The 19,149-nt window shown below is 46.2% G+C and overlaps 1 protein-coding gene and 1 long non-coding RNA gene across 4 annotated transcripts; one reads left to right on the top strand and one right to left on the bottom strand.

Annotated features, from left to right (window-relative positions):
- Positions 1–606: 606 nt before the first annotated feature.
- SIRPB2 (signal regulatory protein beta 2) lies at positions 607–14,979 on the top strand. 3 transcript variants are annotated; one of them, XM_072800360.1, is made up of 5 exons: positions 607–824; positions 9,246–9,611; positions 10,713–11,054; positions 11,605–11,670; positions 13,022–14,979. In XM_072800360.1, the coding sequence occupies exons 1-5, from the start codon at positions 725–727 to the stop codon at positions 13,102–13,104; spliced, it is 957 nt and encodes a 318-aa protein (XP_072656461.1). In that variant the 5' UTR covers positions 607–724; the 3' UTR covers positions 13,105–14,979. The 3 variants fall into 3 exon arrangements, with proteins under 3 accessions (XP_072656461.1, XP_072656460.1, XP_072656459.1); XM_072800359.1 differs by having other exon boundaries at positions 10,716–11,054; positions 12,733–14,979; XM_072800358.1 differs by having other exon boundaries at positions 608–824; positions 12,733–14,979.
- Positions 7,434–12,141, bottom strand: LOC140618221 (uncharacterized). Its single transcript, XR_012018418.1, has 3 exons — positions 11,639–12,141; positions 9,189–9,359; positions 7,434–8,959 (listed from the first exon to the last, which is right to left on the bottom strand). It is a non-coding gene; the product is annotated as an uncharacterized lncRNA (long non-coding RNA).
- Positions 14,980–19,149: the final 4,170 nt, after the last annotated feature.

Below are 19,149 nucleotides of genomic sequence, written 5' to 3' on the forward strand. Positions count from 1 at the left end.
AATAACAATGGCTGGGATGTTCAGCATTTTCATTGTGCTGTACATGTGTGGGCCCTCACCCACACACATATCTTATAATTCCCACAACACCTTTCTGAGGAGGGGATTACTACTGTCCCCATTTTGCAGATGAAGAAACAAAGATTCAGAGGTGGGAAGTGAGTTTGAAAGGTCACACAGCCAGGGAGAGGCAGACGCCAATACTTGATCCCAAGTCTAGCTGACTTGGATGCAGGACAGGCACGTTCATCTTCCGTCCAGATGCCAGGGCCTATGGCAAGGGGTCATTGAGGTTTGGACAGAGTGATTACAGGAACCACTCACTGCCCAAACACAGAACCCGGAAACCCTGGGCAGCCCTGGTGGCCCAGCAGTTTAGTGCCGCCTTTAGCCCTGGGGTGTGATCCTGGAGACCCTGGATCAAGTCCCATGTCGGGGTCCCTGCGTGGAGCCTGCTTCTTCCTCTGCCTGTGTCTCTGCCTCTCTCTGTGTGTCTGTCATGTATAAATAAATAAAATCTTTTAAAAAATAAATCATTAAAAAAAAAAAGAACCCGGAAACCCTCTAAACTTCTCCTTCCTCTTGCACCAGCAGCCCTGTCTTAGTGTAGTAAAAACACTTCCCCAAGCAGCCTTGGCCACAAGAAGCAGAAACAACCTTGCCCACGGGTCCCATTTCAGGCTCTAACACCCACCAAATCGAAGAACGGTGGCCAACTTTGGGAATGCAGGAGAAACTTGTGCCCCTTGCCATGACCACCCCTACGCATCTGGCCCACTGTCTTCCCTGCTCCTGGCTGCTGATGCTGCTCCTGGTCTTCTTTGGTGAGTGGGATCTGGGACAGAACAGGACCCTGCCCTGGCTTGTCCCAGAGAGGGCCACCAGGGTCTCTGGCATGCCTAGAGGGGCTCGACCCCACCAAGAGGGAATGGGAATGGGGAGCTGAGAGATCTCCTGATCCCAGCAGAGTGCAGATCCAGTGTCCAAAAAAGGAGGACTTCTTGGGAGGCAGCACAGTGAAGTTAAGTTCCCAGGCTCTGGGCTCTCACTGAATGGGCTCTGGCTCCAACTCCCATGTGCCCATGTCACATGCCACATCACTGTCCTCTTCCACAAAGAGGGCTGCTAATGAGGTGCTGTGAATATTAAGTGTAAAAATGGGGAGGCTCAGGGCACCTGGGTGGCTCAGTCAGTTAAGCGTCTGCCTTTGGCTCAGATCATCATCTTAAGGTCCTGGGATGGAACCTCAAATCGGGCACCCTGCTCAGCAGGGAGTCTACTTCTCCCTCTCCCTCTGCCCCTCTCCTCAAGCTCGTGCTCTCTCGATCTCTCCTGCTCTTTCTCAATAGATAAAATCTGTTTTAAAAAAACACTTATTAACTAAATAAATATAAATAAGAATGGTGATGCTCAGCCCAGGATCAGTGACATAATTTGCTGGGCCCAGTGCAAAATATAAACACAGGTTCAAAAAGTATTGAGAACTTTAAGACAGCAACAGCTGAGCATTAACACAAGCATGAGGCCCTGTGTGGCCACACAAACTGAACATCCATAAACCAGCATGGGCTCAGCCTGAGAAATCTAGGCTCAACCTCACCACGGATTGCTTCAAGAAACTTCTCTCTGAGCCTCAGTTTTCCTGTCTGTAAAATGGGGTTAATCATGGGACCTACTTCGTGACTTTATTTGGAGGATCCAATGAGATCATACCTCTAAGCACCTGGCACATATACAGATTTAGTAACTGTTGGCTGTTATTATCCTACCTGTGTCTTCTCTAAGTCAGGATCAGGCTGATTTAGCTCCTGAGTCCTGGGGCACCTGGGTTCAGCTCAACCTCTGAACCCAAGTACCTCTGATCCAGCAAGCAGGATGCTGGGCTTTTAGCAGGCTCATTCCATCTCCCGTCTATCTGGGCCACTGTCCCAGCTCCTGTTGAGACCCAGATCCTGCTCATCTCACCTTGGGTCCTCCAGAATGGTCACCTCCCAGAGGGGCCCTGGTGGGCTCAGATCTGGGGCCAGACCTGGCTACTCCTTCATTCCCCGGCTGTGATTTGGGGCACCGCTTCGCTTCTCTGAACTGGTTTCCCTGATTGGAAAATGTGAATTGTAATTCCTATTGCTTATTCCACAAATACTCTTGAGTATCCACTGCATTTTAGGCTAGAAAGTCACATGCATAAACTACCCAGGATCAAATATTTTTGAAAAATATGGGTTTTATACCAGGCTTCCAAAATGGAACCCCTCATCACAGACCAAGTAAGGCAGGGCAGAAAATAGGTGGGAAGGAACCCCAGGGCTGTGGGCAAGGGGCTGCTCCAGCCCTGAAGACAAGGTACCCAGGACATTTCCCAAAGTCCATGGGATGACACAGAGGGAGAACCAAGAAGGGGACAGCAGGAAGAGGTGAGTGGAACAGGGCTTCCTTTCATTGGGGTACAATTGACATACAACAAATGACACATATTTAACATGTACACTTTCGTAAATTTTGTTGGGTTTTAGATATACTTTCACTCCTGTGTACTCATCACCAAAATCAGTATAATGAATATACCCAAGACCCACAAAACTTTCCTTGTGATTCATCTTTTCCACTTCTCCTCCTCTCCAGGCAACCACTTATCTGCTTTCTGTCATTATAGACTAGTTTGCATTTTCTAAAACTTGATACAAGATCATGCAGTATGTACTCCTTTTTGTCAGATTTCTTTTCCTCGGCATAACTATTTTGACCTTAATTCATGTTGTTGCACATATTAATAGTTCATGCATGTCTTTTCATTTCTACCCTCTGTATGGATAAGCCACAGCTTGTTTTTCCATTCAAACCAGACATTTGGCGGGCTTGCAATTTGGGACTGTCACAAATAAAGCATTTATAGATGCTCACATACAAGTCTTTATATGGACTTATGCTTTCATTTCTCTTGGGAAAATGCTTAACAACATGACTGGATCATATGATACCTATGTGTTGAACTTTTAAGACACCTCCAAACTGAAAGGGGAACCCCCCTGCACTGTTGGTGGGAATGTGAACTGGTGCAGCCACTCTGGAAAACTGTGTGGAGGTTCCTCAAAGAGTTAAAAATAGACCTGCCCTACGACCCAGCAATTGCACTGCTGGGGATTTACCCCAAAGATACAGATGCAGTGAAACGCCGGGACACCTGCACCCTGATGTTTATAGCAGCAATGTCCACAATAGCCAAACTGTGGAAGGAGCCTCGGTGTCCATCGAGAGATGAATGGATAAAGAAGCTGTGGTCTATGTATACAATGGAATATTACTGAGCCTTTAGAAATAACAAATACTCACCATTTGCTTCGACGTGGATGGAACTGGAGGGTATTATGCTGAGTGAAATAAGTCAATTGGAGAAGGACAAACATTATATAGTCTCATTCATTTGGGGAATATAAAAAATAGTGAAAGGGAATAAAGGGGAAAGGAGAAAAAAATGAGTGGGAAATATCAGAGAGGGAGACAGAACATGAGAGACTCCTAACTCTGGGAAACGAACTAGGGGTGGTAGAAGGGGAGGTGGGTGGGGGGTGGGGGTGACTGGGTGACAGGCACTGAGGTGGATACTTGACTGGATGAGCACTGGGTGTTATTCTATATGTTGGCAAATTGAACACCAATAAAAAATAAATTTATTAAAAAAAGACACTTCCAAACTGTTTTCCAAGAAGGTTGTACCATTTTGCATTCTCATCAGCAACGTATGAAGATATTTCTTCTATATGTTCGCCAACACCTGGTATGGTCAATCTTTTTAATTTTAGTCATTCCCACAGGTGTGTAGTAATAGCTCATTGTGGTTTTAATTTCACTTGCCTAATGTGTAATGTTGCTGGACTTCTTTCATGTGCATCCTTTTTGGTCAAGTGTCTCTTCAACTCTCATTTTTTTTAAAGATTTATTTATTTATTTTAGAAAGAGAGAGAGTGTGCACACACGTGGGCACATGAAGGTGGAGGGTGGGCAGAAAGAGAGGGAGGGCAAGAGAACCCCAAGCAGGCTCCACACCTAGTACAGAGCCTCTGTTTGGCCCCATCCCAAGATCCCAAGATCATGACCCAAGCCAAAATCAGGAGTCAGACACCCAACCAACTGAGTCACCTGGGTGCCCCTCGACTCCCATTTATTTTTCGACTCCCATTTTTAAACTGTTTTTCTTATTATTGAGTTTTGAGAGTTTTTAATATATTCTGGTTACAAATCTTTTATCAGATATATACTTTGCAAAGATTTTCTCCAACTCTGTAGGTTGTCTTTTTTATTCTCTTACAAATGTCTTTTGAACAGCAAAAATGCTTAGTTTTCATAAAATCCAATTTATTAATTTGTTCTTTTATGGATTGTGATTTTGTTGTATCTAAATGTATGGCAGAATTCACTAGTGAGGCCCTCTGGGCTTGCAGTTTTCTTTGTGGGAAAGTTTTTAATACAGGTTAAATGTTTTAATTAGATAATAGGGCTACTTAGGTTATCTATTTTTTCTTGACGGAGCTTTGGTAACCATTTGTGTTTTTCAAGGAATTTGTCCCTTTGTCAGTATATATAGCCATGAACTTTCCATAGTATTCCCTTATTCCCATAGTTCTTTAATATCTGTAAAGTCTGTACTGCTGCCACCTCTCTCATTCCTGACTGGCCATATCTCTCTCTCTCTCTCTCTCTCTCTCTTTCACCCTCTCTCTTTCACTATAGCTATAGATTTATCAATTATAATGATCTTCTCAAAGATTTCATTCTTACTGATTTTTCTCTGTTGTTTTCCATTTTTTTACTTTGTTGCTTTTCACTCAGATATTTGTGGTTTCCTTTCTTCTTCTTACTTTGGGTTTAATTTCCTCTTTTTTCCTTATTTCTTCTTTTTTATTATTTTTTTTTTTAGAAACAAAGAGCAGGAGCAGTGAGGGAGGAGCAGAGGGAAAGGAACAGAAAGAATCCCAAGCAGGCTCCACACTGAGCACAGAGACCAACACAGAGTTCATCCCCAGAACCTTGAGATCACAACCCAAGCCCAAATTGAGAGCTGGATGGAGGATGGATGCCCAACCAACTGAACCAACTAGGAGCCCCTCCTTGTTTCTTAAAGTAGTGACTAAGGCCATTCATTTAAGTCCTTTCTTCTTTCCTAATATAGTCATATAATGCTATAAATTTCCCTATACATTCCACAAATTTTATTATTGTTTTCATTTTCATTTGGATCAAAATACTTTTTTTAAGATTTTATTTATTTATTCATGAGAGACACAGAGAGAAAGAGAGGCAGAGACACAGGCAGAGGGAGAAGCAGGCTCTATGCAGAGAGCCCAATGCGGGACTTGATCCCGGGACTCAATCCCAGGACTCCAGGATCATGCCTCAGGCTGAAGGCAGGCGCCAAACTGCTAAGCCACCCAGGGATCCCCAGATCAAAATACTTTCTAATTTCCCTTTTATTTTGTCTTTAACTCATGTGTTATTGGAAAGTGTGTTATTTAGCTTGTGAATTATCTCAGGGTTTCCTGGGCATCTGTCTGCTATTGATTCTAATTTAATTCCACTGTGGTCAAAGATTATGCTTGAATTATTTTAAACTTGTTGAGACTATTTTTATGACTCAGAATATGCTCTATCTTTGCAAATGTTCTTTGTGCATTTGAAAAGAACTGTATATCCTGCTATTTGGGGGCATAGTGTTCTATAAATATCAATTAGGCTAAGTTAGTTGATAGTGCTTTTCAAGTCTTCTGTATTCTTTCTGACTTTCTGCCTACATGTTCTATCAACTATGAAAAGAAGGATATTGAAATCTCAGAGCATAGCTGTGTATTTGTCTGTTTCCCCCTAACATTTTACTGGATTTTGCTTCATATACTTTGAAGTCCTATTATCTGTTGCACAAATGTTTGGGATTTGTGTATCTTCTTGTTTAATTTGCTCCTTTATCATTATGAAGCAACATTCTTTACTCCTAGAGATATTCTTTGCTCTAAAATCTACTTTACCTGATACTAATATAGCCACTCCAGCTTTCCTTTGATTAGTGTCCATATGCTATAGCTTTTTCCATCATTTTCCTTTTAACATATGTGCACCTTTAATATTTAAAATGCATTTTTATAGGCAACAGATAGTTAGGTCTTACTTTTTTATCCAATCCAACAATCTCTAACTTTTACATATGTATTTAGAACATTTACATTCAAAGTGACTTTTTATAGGATTAGATTTAGATATTACTACCTTCCTATTTGTCCAATTTGTTCTTTGTTCCCTTTTTACTCTTTTTCTGTCTTCTTTTGATTGTTGAATATTTTTATAATGCTATTTCATCTCTTTCATTGGCTTATTAGCTGTAACTATTTTGTCATTTAGTGGTATAAAGTTTATAGTATACATCTGTAATTGATTGCAACCTACCTTTAAGTAACAGCATACCATTCAGCATACAGTATAGGAAACTTTTGAAAGTATCCTAGTGTTTCCCCCTTCCAGTCTTTGGTTGCTGTCAGAGCTTCACTTAAACATGTGTTAAAGCCTCACAATGGAATATTGTTTGTTTTTATCATTTCAGGACCTTGCTTTTCAGATTTGCTAGATGAGACCAGAGCACTTCTTTCTGAGTAATCTCTTCTGTCCTTTCTACCCATTGCTCTGTCAATCATGAGGTTTTCCAGTTTGGCTGGTGAGGACAGGCACTATTCTCAGCCCTGTGCTGAGTGGAGGGCACCACTCAGTGCACGTGTACGAGGTGCAAGGAAACTACTGAGACCAGGGAACAGACCGCCATAAAGGATTAGAGAGAATAGATCTAGATCTGACTTGCTCACATTATGGTATTTGAGGGTGGATGCTGCCAAACTGCTCAGAACTTAAGACACCAAGGACAAAAGCAATCCCTAGGACTGAGCATGAGGTATCACTTAATCACAACTGTGAGGCAGTTCTTGTAGAGGCTAGCAGCACAAGCCTAGCAGGCAGAAGAGGAATTTAGAATTCCACATTCCCCCACCCCCACCCCAGGAAATGTCTGCCTCACATCCCTACTCCCCTACCTCACTTTCAACTGAGAAACATCATGATTTCCTGCAAACCTATATCTTGGAGTGAGACCAAGTCATTCACCAGGCCTGATGGTCACATACACCAGGGGACAGTCGGGACACAAAGCTGATGACCTGTATTGATTAGAACCTTAAGTCATAGGCAGCCTGGGTGGCTTAGCGGTTTAGTGCTGCCTTCAGCCCAGGGCATGTTCCTGGAGACCTGGGATGGAGTCCCATGTCGGGCTCCCTGCATGGAGCCTGCTTCTCCCTCTGCCTGTGTCTCTGACTCTCTCTCTCTCTCATAAATACATTTTTTAAATCTTAAAAAAAAAAAAAAAAAGAAAAGAAAAGAAAAAGAAACGTAAGTCACCTGATCTGAGTCCAGATCCTCAGTCATACTGCTAATGGAATGCCTTGGTCCCCTCATGTTTCTTCCCCATTAGGTTTCCTCATCTCAAAAATGGAGGTAATAACTCATGCCTCAGGGAGTTCTTGAGGGGAACACCTGAGATGATGTTTATTACCCAGGTATGAAAGAACTTGCATGAGAGGCCTTGGTCCTCTTTCTCTGTGCCTGTTTTAAGGCCCAACTCAGCAGTTCAACAACCAAAATAGACCCACTTCCCTACACACCAACAAGCATTGCAGTTTTTTTTTTAAAGATTTTATTTATTTATTCATGAGAGACACAGAGAAAGAGAGAGGCAGAGAGAGAAGCAGGCTCCATGCAGGGATCCTGATGTGGGACTCGACCCCGGGACTCCAGGATCACGTCCTGTGCCTAAGGCAGGCGCTAAACCACTGAGCCACCCAGGGATCCCCCAAGCATTGCAGTTTGGCAAAGAATTCACACAAGACACCTGAAAATAATATAATGTTATATTCAACTCTACTTCAAATTAAAAAATGTTTTGAGGTGCCTGGGTGGCTCAGTCAGTTAAGCGTCTGCCTTCAGTTCAGGTCATGATCCCAGAGTCCTGGGATCGAGCCCCATGTCTGGCTCCCTGTTCCACAGGGAGTCTATTTATCCCTTTCCTCTCTGCACATGGTCTCTCTCATGAGTAATTCTGTGTCTCTCTCTCAAATAGATAAATATTTTTTAAAAAATTTTTAAAGTTATAGAACTGCATACAGGACATAAAATTTCTGGTATTTACTGTATGTAAATAATACCTCAATAAAGTAGTTTTTTTTAAGAAAAGAATTCACGGGGGTGGGGCAAGGGGCATCTGGCCGACTCAGTTGGTAGAGCATATGACTCTTGTTCTCAATGTTGTGAGTTCAAGTCCCATGTTAGGCACAGAAATTACTTTAAAATTTTAAAAAATTCATTAATTTTAAAAAGAATCCACAGGAAACAAGGAGGATGTTTACACTAAACACCACCGTGCACACACTTTGTGTGATACATTTGTGAGCTGAGAGCTGAGAGCAGGGGCTCCAGAAACAGACTGTCACATTCTTATTGGATGAGGTATTAGTTTGGGTGGCCATAACAGACTGGTGGTTTAAATGTATTTTCTCATACTTCTGGAGACTGGAAGTCTAGGTATCAGCAGGGTTGGTTTCTTCTGAGGCTTCTCTTCTTAGCTTACAGATGACCATCCTCTCCCTATACCTCCATGTGGGCCTCCCTCTTTGTGTATCTGTGTCCTAATCTACTCTTCTTCTAAGGACACCAGTCATATTGGATTAGGGTCCACCCTCATCCTCTAATTTTAACTTAATTTCCTCTTTAACAACCCTATCTCCAAATGAAGCCACATTCAGAGGTACTGGGGGTTAGGACCCCAACATATGAATTTGGCCAGGGAGACACAATTCAGCCCATAAATAGTGATCCTGGGAAACTTACCTAATCATCTGGGCTGTCAGGGTCTTCTGTGAAGATAGGAATAATGCTGCCCACGTCACAGGAGCGTTGGCAAGAATAGATGTGGTAAGCCACACAGGGCTTGGGACATGGTGAGCACTTAAGTGCCACTTATTATTTGTAAGTTCTCCATTCAATAGTTCTGTCCTGCCTCTTCAGCCAACCTCCCCATCTTTTGCACTTCCCTCTCCCAGCAACATCCCTCCAGTGTTGTAATTGTTCTTGGCCAGCCAATGACTAGGTTGGGTTAAGCTCACCTCTTAAGGCTCCAGTTCCTTCCTGCTAAGCACAAATCCTTTCTTCCTCTGTTGTAGGAGCCTCTGAGCCGAGCTATGGGAGTAAATGGCAGGTGCTACAGCCTGAGGGTCGTATGCTGGTGGCAGAAGGTAACACACTCCTACTTCGGTGTACAGTGGATGGCTCCTGCACTGATGACATGATTAAATGGGTCAAGATGAGCCATCAGGACAAGGAGGAGATTTATAACTTCAAACACGGCTTCTTTCCTGGAGTCATGCCATTGATCCAACGGACATTGGAGCCACTTAATTGTGACTATTCCATCTATATCTACAATGTCACCAGCAGGCATGCTGGAACCTACCACTGTGTGTGGTTTGGTAACAAGAATGAGAACTCAGAAAAGACACTGCAGGAGGGCACCTCAGTGTTTGTGAAGGGTGAGTATCAGGGCTCTGCGGGTCTTAGCACCTGGCTCTGATCTGTGTCCCTGCATCAGCCGCCTTTAACCACAACCATGCCGTACACACAAATCCCAGTGGCACACAAAATAAGTGTGTCCCATCACACATGTACAGACAGCTGGAGTGGTTCTGCTCCACGTGCCTTGTTCCAGGGCCACGTCTCATTGCAGCTACCTAGGGTACATCTGTGTCGTGGAGATGGCAGGAGCAAAGAGAACAAGTCCCAAAGCCTCAGGCACATTTCTAGCTTCTAACCACGTAATGTCTACTAACAGCCCATTGGCTAAAGCAAGTCACTTGGCTAAGCTCAAAGGGAGAGACCGTGATGTGTGCCTTGCCACAGTGAGGCCACGGCAGGAGCAGGGATGTACCATACTACCAGAGGACTCAAGAGCTAGGGCTGATCCTTTCATCGACCTCACTCCCCATATAATAAGTCATGCTATCTGTAAGCCCAGCAGCGGTGACCTGGGCACTCAAATCCTGATCCTGCCATTCGAGAAGAGTGTGTTAAATTGATCACTTCAGCTCTACACAGTTCAAGTGCTTAACTTGTAGGATAGGTGACATAATTCCTACTTGGGGGGTCATTCGGGTGATGAAATAGAAGAACAGTCTACAGAACACCATGTAGACTGTTGACAGAATGTCTGTGTAAGGTGGCTGGGGGCAGAGGGAAGGGTTAATTTTTAACTTGATGCAAGCATGTCATAAAGGTTTCTCAGACTCCTTCCAAGCTGTGACAGGTACCTTCTCTTGGTCCTACAGTCCTCTGGGTTTTCAAGCTCAGGAGGATTTTCTGGGCCATCTCTATCTACCACCAGACTGAGAACTTTCCTAGCAGGACATCTGTATGTCTTGCTAAGCTTCATTTTTCTCAATCTTAAACATCAGCACATAGTAGGTACTAGAAATTTCTTTACTGAATGAATCAACCTGAGAGTAATGGGGGGATGCAGAGGGAGTTACTGAGTAGAGAAATCAGGGAAAGGGGAGGGAGGGAAGATATGAGGGAGGTAATGAGCAGACAGTGGAGGAGGAAACAGAATACCACAAGGCCCCTCTCTTTGACTTCAGAAGCCGGGGACCCAGAGCCAGACCTCTGGATCATTCAGCCCCAGGAATTGGTATTGGCAACCATCGGAGACAATGTATTCCTGAACTGCACAGTGCTTGGAGATGGTCCCCCAGGTGCCATCAGGTGGTTTCGGGGAACTGGTCTGAGCCGGGAGGCCATTTACAACTTTGAAGGCATCTCCCATCCTAATGTGACAGCAGTCCAGGCCTCCAGGAGGGATTTTAGCATTCTGCTGCAAGGCGTCTCCACTGAACATGAGGGCACCTACTACTGTGTCAAGTTTCATAGGAAATTCAACAGACAATACCTGTCTGGAATGGGCACCAGACTGAGAGTAAAAGGTGAGACAGGTGGTGAGGGGATGAGGGAAGGGGGAGGCGTTGGGGGTAAGAGGAACGTGGCCTACAACGAACTTTCCATCATGTCCCAAATAAGCCAGCTGTTCTCAGCCTCCAACCTTTACAAAAGTTGTTCCGCTGTCTGGAATTCTTTCTTCTTCTCTCTGAAGAACTCCTACTCATCATTCAAGGCCTACCACAAATAGCCCCTCCTCTGTGAAACCTTTTGTTTCTCCCAGGCAGAATTAATTTCTCCCCATTCTGGGCTCCACAAAACTTTGTATAGACCATTAATGATTTAACAACATCTGTTAAGTGCCTGTTTATTGTCCTGCACTGTATTAGGTGTGTAGATACTGCAATGAACCAGACATTGTCTCTACACCAGAGATGCTCCCACACGTCTAACTAGTCCCTCACAGTAGCAGGGTTTGACTTCTAGCCCCCATCCCAGATAGACTCATCTTGATGACTCCTGGTCCTAGCGCAGGGGCTCAGGAGATGGCAGGACAGAAAAAAAAGGGAAATGTGTGACTATCTCTCTTCCTTGCAGCAAAGCCCCCTTCTCCCCAAGAGACAGAACTCACCAATGAACATGTCGCCGGGATATTTCCATCAGGTGAGTGTACCTACGTCCTGGGAAGGTAACCAGTCCCCAAGGCAAGGGTGGCCAAACATGACGTGGGCCATGGGAAGGGAGCAGTCCCTGACTCCAAAGGCCACCTGTCACCAAGAAAGTCCCCAAGACTTCATCTTGACTGCAGAACCAGGAACCCAGAGAACCATGTTGAAGCTCATTTAAAGAAGGGACTCTCTAACAGCCAGTGCTAACTATTCAGTAGGCAGTCTTGCCTGAGAAGTAGTGAGCTCCCTGAAGTCCAGTGCAAGGATACACCGTGAAACTGTACATCACGGTACTGGAGAACATGGCTTTGTAGCCAGGCATCCTGTATTGAGCCCCTTTCTAGCTGTGTGATTGTGGCAATTTGCCTCGCTCCTTGAATTTTTATAGTCCTACTCTGCGAAACTAGTGGGGAGAAGCAATAAGAATCAGAGAGCCTACCACTCAAGGTGGCATGTAGATCTAATGAGATCACATGTGCCAAATGCCCAGAACTGTGCATATCACATCACATCACATCACAAGGGCCCCTTGTGACTGAGGCGGGGCTGGGGGTGAGACTTAGGGTAGCGACCTCAGATGCTCCCTGTGGCTCAGCCCTGTTCCTGCCATTCTTGGGAGCTGTAACACCTGGTCCCATCACTTCTCTAACATATATGTCCCTGAGAAAATCATTTTCCCACTCTGAGTCTGCCTCCTCATCTGTACCAATTGCATTATTATCCTACCTTGCAAGATAAGTTTAAGGGTTATGTTAGGCAATTAGGAAGTGCTTAGCTCAAGGTCTGGGGCAGAGATGCTGAACAGCCAATAAATGAACACAGTTTTTTATTACTATCAGAGGTCAAGAATGCTGCCAAGATGACTAAACTTACGGGTAGGATATTGGGCAAAGCCTCTTTAGGCCCAGGATAGAGGGAGGGGTCTTTGGTCTCCTCTCTCAGTGTACAAAGAATGTGGCCCAGCAGCTGGGGCCAGACTTCCCTGTGGGGACACTGAGGTCTGGACTATTGGGGAATCACCCAGGGTCCTTCCTGAGTTCTCCCCTGCGTCCTCCAGACCTCCTGTCTGTGTTCACATCTCTGGTCCTGGGGCTGAAGGCAACAACCCTGGCTGCACTCCTGCTGGTCCTGGTTGCCTGCCAGAGGAGACCATGGCAAGAAGACGTCAAGACTCCAGGCCCAGCAAAACTGGGCCCACATTAGCTTGGGGCATGGGGCATGGAGCATGGGGAATAGGGCATGGGGCATGGGGCGTGGGTGAGGGGTCGGCCCCAGAGTGGGTCCTCTGAATCAGAGGGAGGCCAAGGCTTCCCAACCATTTCTCTGCCTCTGATCTCAACCTCCAGAGGCTCCCCAGGACTCATGCCAAACTCCGGGATCCACATACCTGGTTTCCACTCACCTGGTGAAGTCCTCCACTGGGCACTGACTGAACTCCCTTCTGATGTGCCGTGCTCTCCCTTCACAGCCCCTGTAAGCCCTCCTCCTCCTCCAAGGCTTTGCCCAGCCCTCTTCTCAGGATCCTTGTTCCTGCCACAGCCCCTTCTGGAGTGTCTGCCCCCTTCTGCCCCTCTCCACATTTTCTCATCCTTCAAGATTCAACTCAGAGTCCTTTCCAGAAGGTTTTCCTACGCATCTCTGAGCTTGCAGAGCCAGACTGGCCAGGCCCCCCCATTTACTCCTCCTCTCCCCATTTCCTGCCTTCTTTCCTTCCCTACTATGGGTGGCTTGGGTAGCTGTAATAGTTAAATTCAGGCTGGGCAACTTTAACAAAACTCTTAAATAACAGTGGCTTAACCCAGAAGAAAACTAGTTTATCTTGTGATAACCAAGCATAAGCTGGCCAGGCAATAGAGGACTCCTTGATACTGAGACCTGAGATTCCTGGATCTTGCTACCAAGTCATGCCAGGCAGCAAGACTAGGGAAGAAGGCAGTGAAGAGAAGTAGGACCCTCTCCTTCAAGAGCATCGCTGAGAATTTGCCCACATCACCTCTGATTGGCTGGAATCTGGTCGCATAGTCACACCTAGTTGCAAGGAAGACTGGGAAATGTAGTCTTTATTCTGGCAGCAGTGTAGCCAGCTGTCATTTTTCACTAAAAGAACCAGAGGGCAAACATCAGTAGATAACCAGCAGTGTCTACTTCAGTGGCATAGAGGCAGCTGCCTCCTTGCTCTGTCTGACAGTTGAGTTCAATTCCCAGCTGAAACAGCACCTCTTTGTACCACCACCTCCACTAGGGCAGTATAATAGAGAGCAGTAGTTCTGAAGAAGAGGAGGCTTCTCCCCCAGCATACATTTTGCAATGTCTAGAGACACTTTCAGTTGTCACAACTTGGGGGTTGTCCTAACTGGCTATCACCATCTAGTGAGTTGGGATCAGGGATGCTGCTAAACACCCTGTAATACACAGGGCAGCCCCCACAACAAAGAGTTGTCTGGTCCAAAGCATCATAGTGCTGGGGCTGAGCAGCCCAATGTAGGGGAAAGTGTGACACACCTAGTTTGCAATTCCGAAGCTTCCATCCACTCCCTCTCAGTGTGCCCTTCCTGCCTCATCAGTCACTCCACCTCTTGGACTCTCATGGATAATAATGTGGACAACGATCATAATGTGGACTTTTGTGCATCGTATAAAAACTGATTCAATTCATATACTCAGGGCTTAATATGTGCTGTGTGCACCAAGTACCCTCGATACCTATGAACTCCCTTTTTGCTTTCCACGTGAACATTTACTAGCACCTACTCTGGGGGGAAGTGCATTAGTCTGGCTGGTTTTCATTATAACAACAGAAAAACAGCTTGCAAAATATAAGCCAAAGGGGCCATTAGTTTACTCTGAGAGTCGCATAAATCGTTGAATTACCAGTCATCAGAATAATGGCCCCCTGCCAGAAGATATCCACGTCCTAATCTCTGGAACCTGTGACTATGACCTCACATGGCAAAGAAAAGGACTTTGCAGCTGGAATTAAGGATCTTGAGATGGGGAGTTTATCTTCGATTATCTGGGTGAGCCCTAAATGCAATTGAGAGCATCCTGATGAGGGAGAGACAGAGGGAGTTTGAACACTGAGGAGGAGACAGCAATGTGACCACAGAGGCAAAGATGGAAGTGATGTGGCCATAAGTTAAAGAATGCCAGGAGCACCCAGGAGCTGGAAGAAGCCAGGACAGCTCTCCCCAGAGCCTCCAGAGGGAGCAGAGGCCCACTGACACCTTGACTCTGCCCAGTGATACGGATTTCAGACTCCTGGCCTCAGAACGATGAGACAATAAATTTCTGTTGTTCTAAAGCACCAGGTTTGTGGTCATTTGTCACAGTAGCCATGGGAGATTAACAGCAGGGAAGTGTGGAACTGAGCCACTGGAAAAACTGCTCTGCCCCCAAAAACTCCTGGACTTGCAGGGCCCTGCTTGATGCAGTCCCTGCAAACCAGCCCCCTCTCCAATCACTTCTCCCACTACCACCCGCCCACCTGACACCAACCTGATACCCATCTTGGCCTCGGCCATGCCACATTCTCTAACTCATCCAAGTCTCTCTCCTCCACGAAGGCTCCCAGGCTGCTCCGTCCACCATGACATCTCCATCCTTCTCATGCCTCATGCAGCTCACATGTTCTTCACCGCACTCATGACTGCCTGAAACAAAGGGGTGTGTATTTCCTTCATGATTGCCAATTGTCTCCACTAGAACTTGAACTTACTGAGGGCAGGAACCTAACGTCTCGTAGCCCTGCCATTCATTCATAAAAGTGGCTGAAGGTGACAGGGAGCCAGGCACTAATTAGTGTACTGAGAAATAAAGAGAAAAATCTGCTCTTTCAAGACATACCTACGACTGGGGGAAGACAGACAACAAGCAAGTAAATGTAGATAAGTAACATGTCACATGATGGTGAATGCTAAAGGAATAATAGGGCTGAAGGAGGAGTCGGGGTGGGGGGGCATGCCAGAACAAGGTAGAGGAGATACATTTTATTTAAGGTGGTCAGAAGGGTCCCCACAGGTAAAGTGAGCAGAGACTTGAAGGGAGTGAGTAGAGAGTTGCCGATAACTGGAGGGGAGAACGTAATAGGCGCAAGGAACAGCAAAGGCAAAGACTCTGAAGCAGGAGTGTGCTTGACACGACACAGGAAGCGTAAGCACCAAGCAGATACTTGGCACATGTTAGACCCCTGTAACATCTGAGGGGGTGTAGAGGGTAGAAGTAAAGTCCACAGTCTTGGGAATCTACTCAGATTCAAATTCCAGTTCTCCTAATCATCTCTTGGGTGAGTTTGTTTCTCTCACAGTGTGTTGGTTTCCTTGGTTTCCATAAACTGGTAACAACATTAGCATCTCCCTTCTTAGGTATTTTTTTTTCTAAAGATTGTATTTATTTATTCATAAGAGACACAGAGAGAGGGAGAATCAGGCTCCATGCAGGGATCCTGATGCGGGACTCGATCCCGGATCTCCAGGATCACACCCTGAGCTGAAGGCAGATGCTCAACCACTGAGCCACCCAAGCATCCCTCCATTCTTAGCTAGTTTTGAGGCTGAAATGCATTGGTGCATGTAAGGCATTAACTGTGCCAAGCCCAGTGGGTGTGCAAGCAGGAGCAGTCCCCAGAAGAGGTGGAGAGGGTGCTGGCAAATAAAACAAACCATGGGTAACTCAGGGCCCTTGGTGGGCACAGTAGGAAAACCTGCTGTTGACAGCCTGAAAGAGTGGGGAAGGAACTGGTGTCAGAGCTGCCCAGTCCAGCCCCTCCCTTGCTTTGGGGTGTGGAGCCCTATACCTGTAAGATGACCTACGAAACACAGAAGAGGGTGTGGGCCCCAGGCCACAGATCCTACTACAGTTTCATCCTGCTTGGGCCTCGGAATCCAGACCTTGGGAGGTCAGTGGCTGTAGTCCAGGCCTCCCTGAATCAGAGCATCTGTTTCTTCCCTCCTCTTCTATTTTCTTCTTTCCTGCTCCTTTTCTTTCTCTCTTTCCATCCCCACCCATGGTTCTTGCCGTCTCCTCCATCTTCCTGAGAAAACTCCTATCAAGCCTGCCCAGGCCTGGCCTCCATGGCAGCTCCTAATGAGAGATGGGCCTGTTCCCCATTGCTCTCCTCGGGCCTCCAGAGCCCCCGCACTTGCTCCTGCAGATAAGGCGGAGAGCCCAAGAACGAGGAGGGATAGGCAGGAGCTTCCCGCATCCTGCCACCCTGAGGATGGCAGCCTTGAGCACTGTTCCCTGGAGCAGGGTGAGAGGGGTGCCATGCCTTGGCATGTTATTCCACACGTCATTCCCAACCTTGCTTTTTTGGCTCAACATTCAAGATTGATCCAGGTTGGCTACCTGGAGCTCTGATTCATGCATCTTCACAGCTGTGTGATACTCCATTGTGTCAATACATCACATTTGTGATTCTGTTGATGGAGACCTGAGTTGTTCTGTTCTGTCATTATCGCACACAGAAACAATGCCATTGTGTCTCCTGATGTGTGCACGCCAGCATTGACTTGTGAACATCCACAAGTAGAGTTGGCAGGGGATCTAGGTTTCATGACTCTTCATCACCACTAGGTTTGCCAAGTTGTGTTCCGTCTTTGAACACCACAAAGGAAGGTCCCTCCACCTCCATGTCCTCCCAGGACTTCACACAGCTGAAAACCTGTTTTTTATTTTAAAAAAACTTAGATCCTACCTGAACTTAGATCCTACCTCATTTGACATATAGAGTATTTTTTTTTTGTACGGCTTTAAATATACACCAAATTTCCCAGGAGTGTAACTACTATGTGATCCGAGGAAAGACTGAACTTTGTGTTGTTTGCAACTTTATCAATAAATTTCTTATAATTTTGAAAAATTATGTCACCCACAGCAACACATTTATAATATTTTAATCATGCATAGCACAACCCTGTATGGGGTTGCTTGAGTGGCTCAGATCTTGATCTCAGGGTTTGTGAGTTCAAGTCCCATGTTGGGCTCCATGCTGGGCTTGGAGCCTACTTTAAAAAAAAAAAAAAAAAAAACAACAACAACAAAAACAAAAACGAACAAAAAAGCATCCCTGTACACAGAGGTGAGCCCCTAACTGGCTCATTTTGTCTTGTATTATATTTATCCCTGAGAATTGAAATACAGATCATCTTATTCCTAATTATTTCTTTATTTCTCCAGTTAGGGCATGATGTTGATTTTTTTCAATGTGTGTAGGTCAATTTTATCATCTCTGAATTCCATGTAAGGTAGTAAAGGAGTGATAGAAAATGGTTTTTTATGAAAAAGGGGTTGTGGGTCTGCGAAGGCTGTGAACACTGGACTGGCCCGACTCCCTTCCCACCTTGTTTAATTAAAAGCAGGCCCTCAAGCCCAGAGAGGGTAGAGACCTGCACTTGTCACCCAGCTTGTCTGGGAGAGCCCAGCCCACAACCATGATGGATACTGAGGGCAATGTTTTTGCAGCCACCTCACTTGGGGAAGGAACATTTATGGGTCTGAGGTCTCAGGCCATTTCTCCCCATTATAAAGGCATCTGTTTTACGGAAAAGGAATAGTTCTTTTTCTTGAAATTGGATCATACCCCACAGTCAGCTCAACACTCTCCAGGGGTCCAGGTACCCGCCCTGCATCCTTGTCCTCCTCAGATTCTGACCTTGAACTTCTCATCTGGATGCTCAGATACTCCATTGATTCAGCAAAGGATCAGTAAGTGGCTGTTTAATACCAGTGACTGCAGGTCCCAGGAGGGAAAATGACAGCTAACATTTGTAGAGGGCTTGGCGAGTGTCAAGCATTACCCTGAGCAGTGGATCCTCACACACACAGACACACACACACACACACACACACACCCGCCCCCTGCAGTACTGTAAGGAGCTCCGTGTACCCATCAGGACACTGCGGCTTGGAAAGACCATACAAGCAGTACTACCTGGGCTTCAACCCCAGGCTGAGTCCAGAGCGAGTGCTGATAAGCCACGTTGTGGCCCCCGGGGAAGCCTGACACTTCATGTGGCCCCACAGGGCCTGCACAAGGATGCCTGATGGAGCCCAGGGACGTGGAAAGGGCTCCTTGAGGAGGGAATACCTACACTGGGGGGAGGGGGCGTGCCCTTAGAGCAGAAGCCTGAGGAAAGTGGGGGAACACCTCGCCACCAAGGAAAAAGGAGCCTCCCCTGCTGGCAGGGCTCTGAGGCGGATGCACGCCTGCAAGACAGCGAGCCTGGAGCTGGAGCAGAGGGATTTCGCGGGGTGCCTAGGACATGAGATGGAGGAGCTGGCAGGTCTCGCACGGGTCCTGCGGGCCCTGAGATTCCGTCTGCTGCGCGGTGTGAGAGCGGAGGAAGGCGCGGGGAGGCCCCTGGGAGCAGAGGAGGGAACCTGTCGCTCCAGGCCTGTTTTTTCCCCTAGAATGTGAGCAAGGGCGCAGGAACTTTGCGTTGCTCCTCGCCTGGAAGAGCACCAGGCCCTTTGACCG

The sequence above is a fragment of the Canis lupus genome, chromosome 26 (genome assembly GCF_048164855.1).
Source record: "Canis lupus baileyi chromosome 26, mCanLup2.hap1, whole genome shotgun sequence".
NCBI lineage: Eukaryota > Metazoa > Chordata > Mammalia > Carnivora > Canidae > Canis > Canis lupus.

What these genes read in the sequence shown, in the direction of transcription:
- SIRPB2 (XM_072800358.1), top strand. Translation starts at nt 725, where the DNA reads ATGCAGGAGAAACTTGTGCCCCTTGCCATGACCACCCCTACGCATCTG. An exon ending in CACCTCAGTGTTTGTGAAGG is followed by an intron (nt 9,612 to 10,712) that starts GTGAGTATCAGG and finishes CTTTGACTTCAG; the next exon opens with AAGCCGGGGACCCAGAGCCA. An exon ending in CGCCGGGATATTTCCATCAG is followed by an intron (nt 11,671 to 12,732) that starts GTGAGTGTACCT and finishes TGCGTCCTCCAG; the next exon opens with ACCTCCTGTCTGTGTTCACA.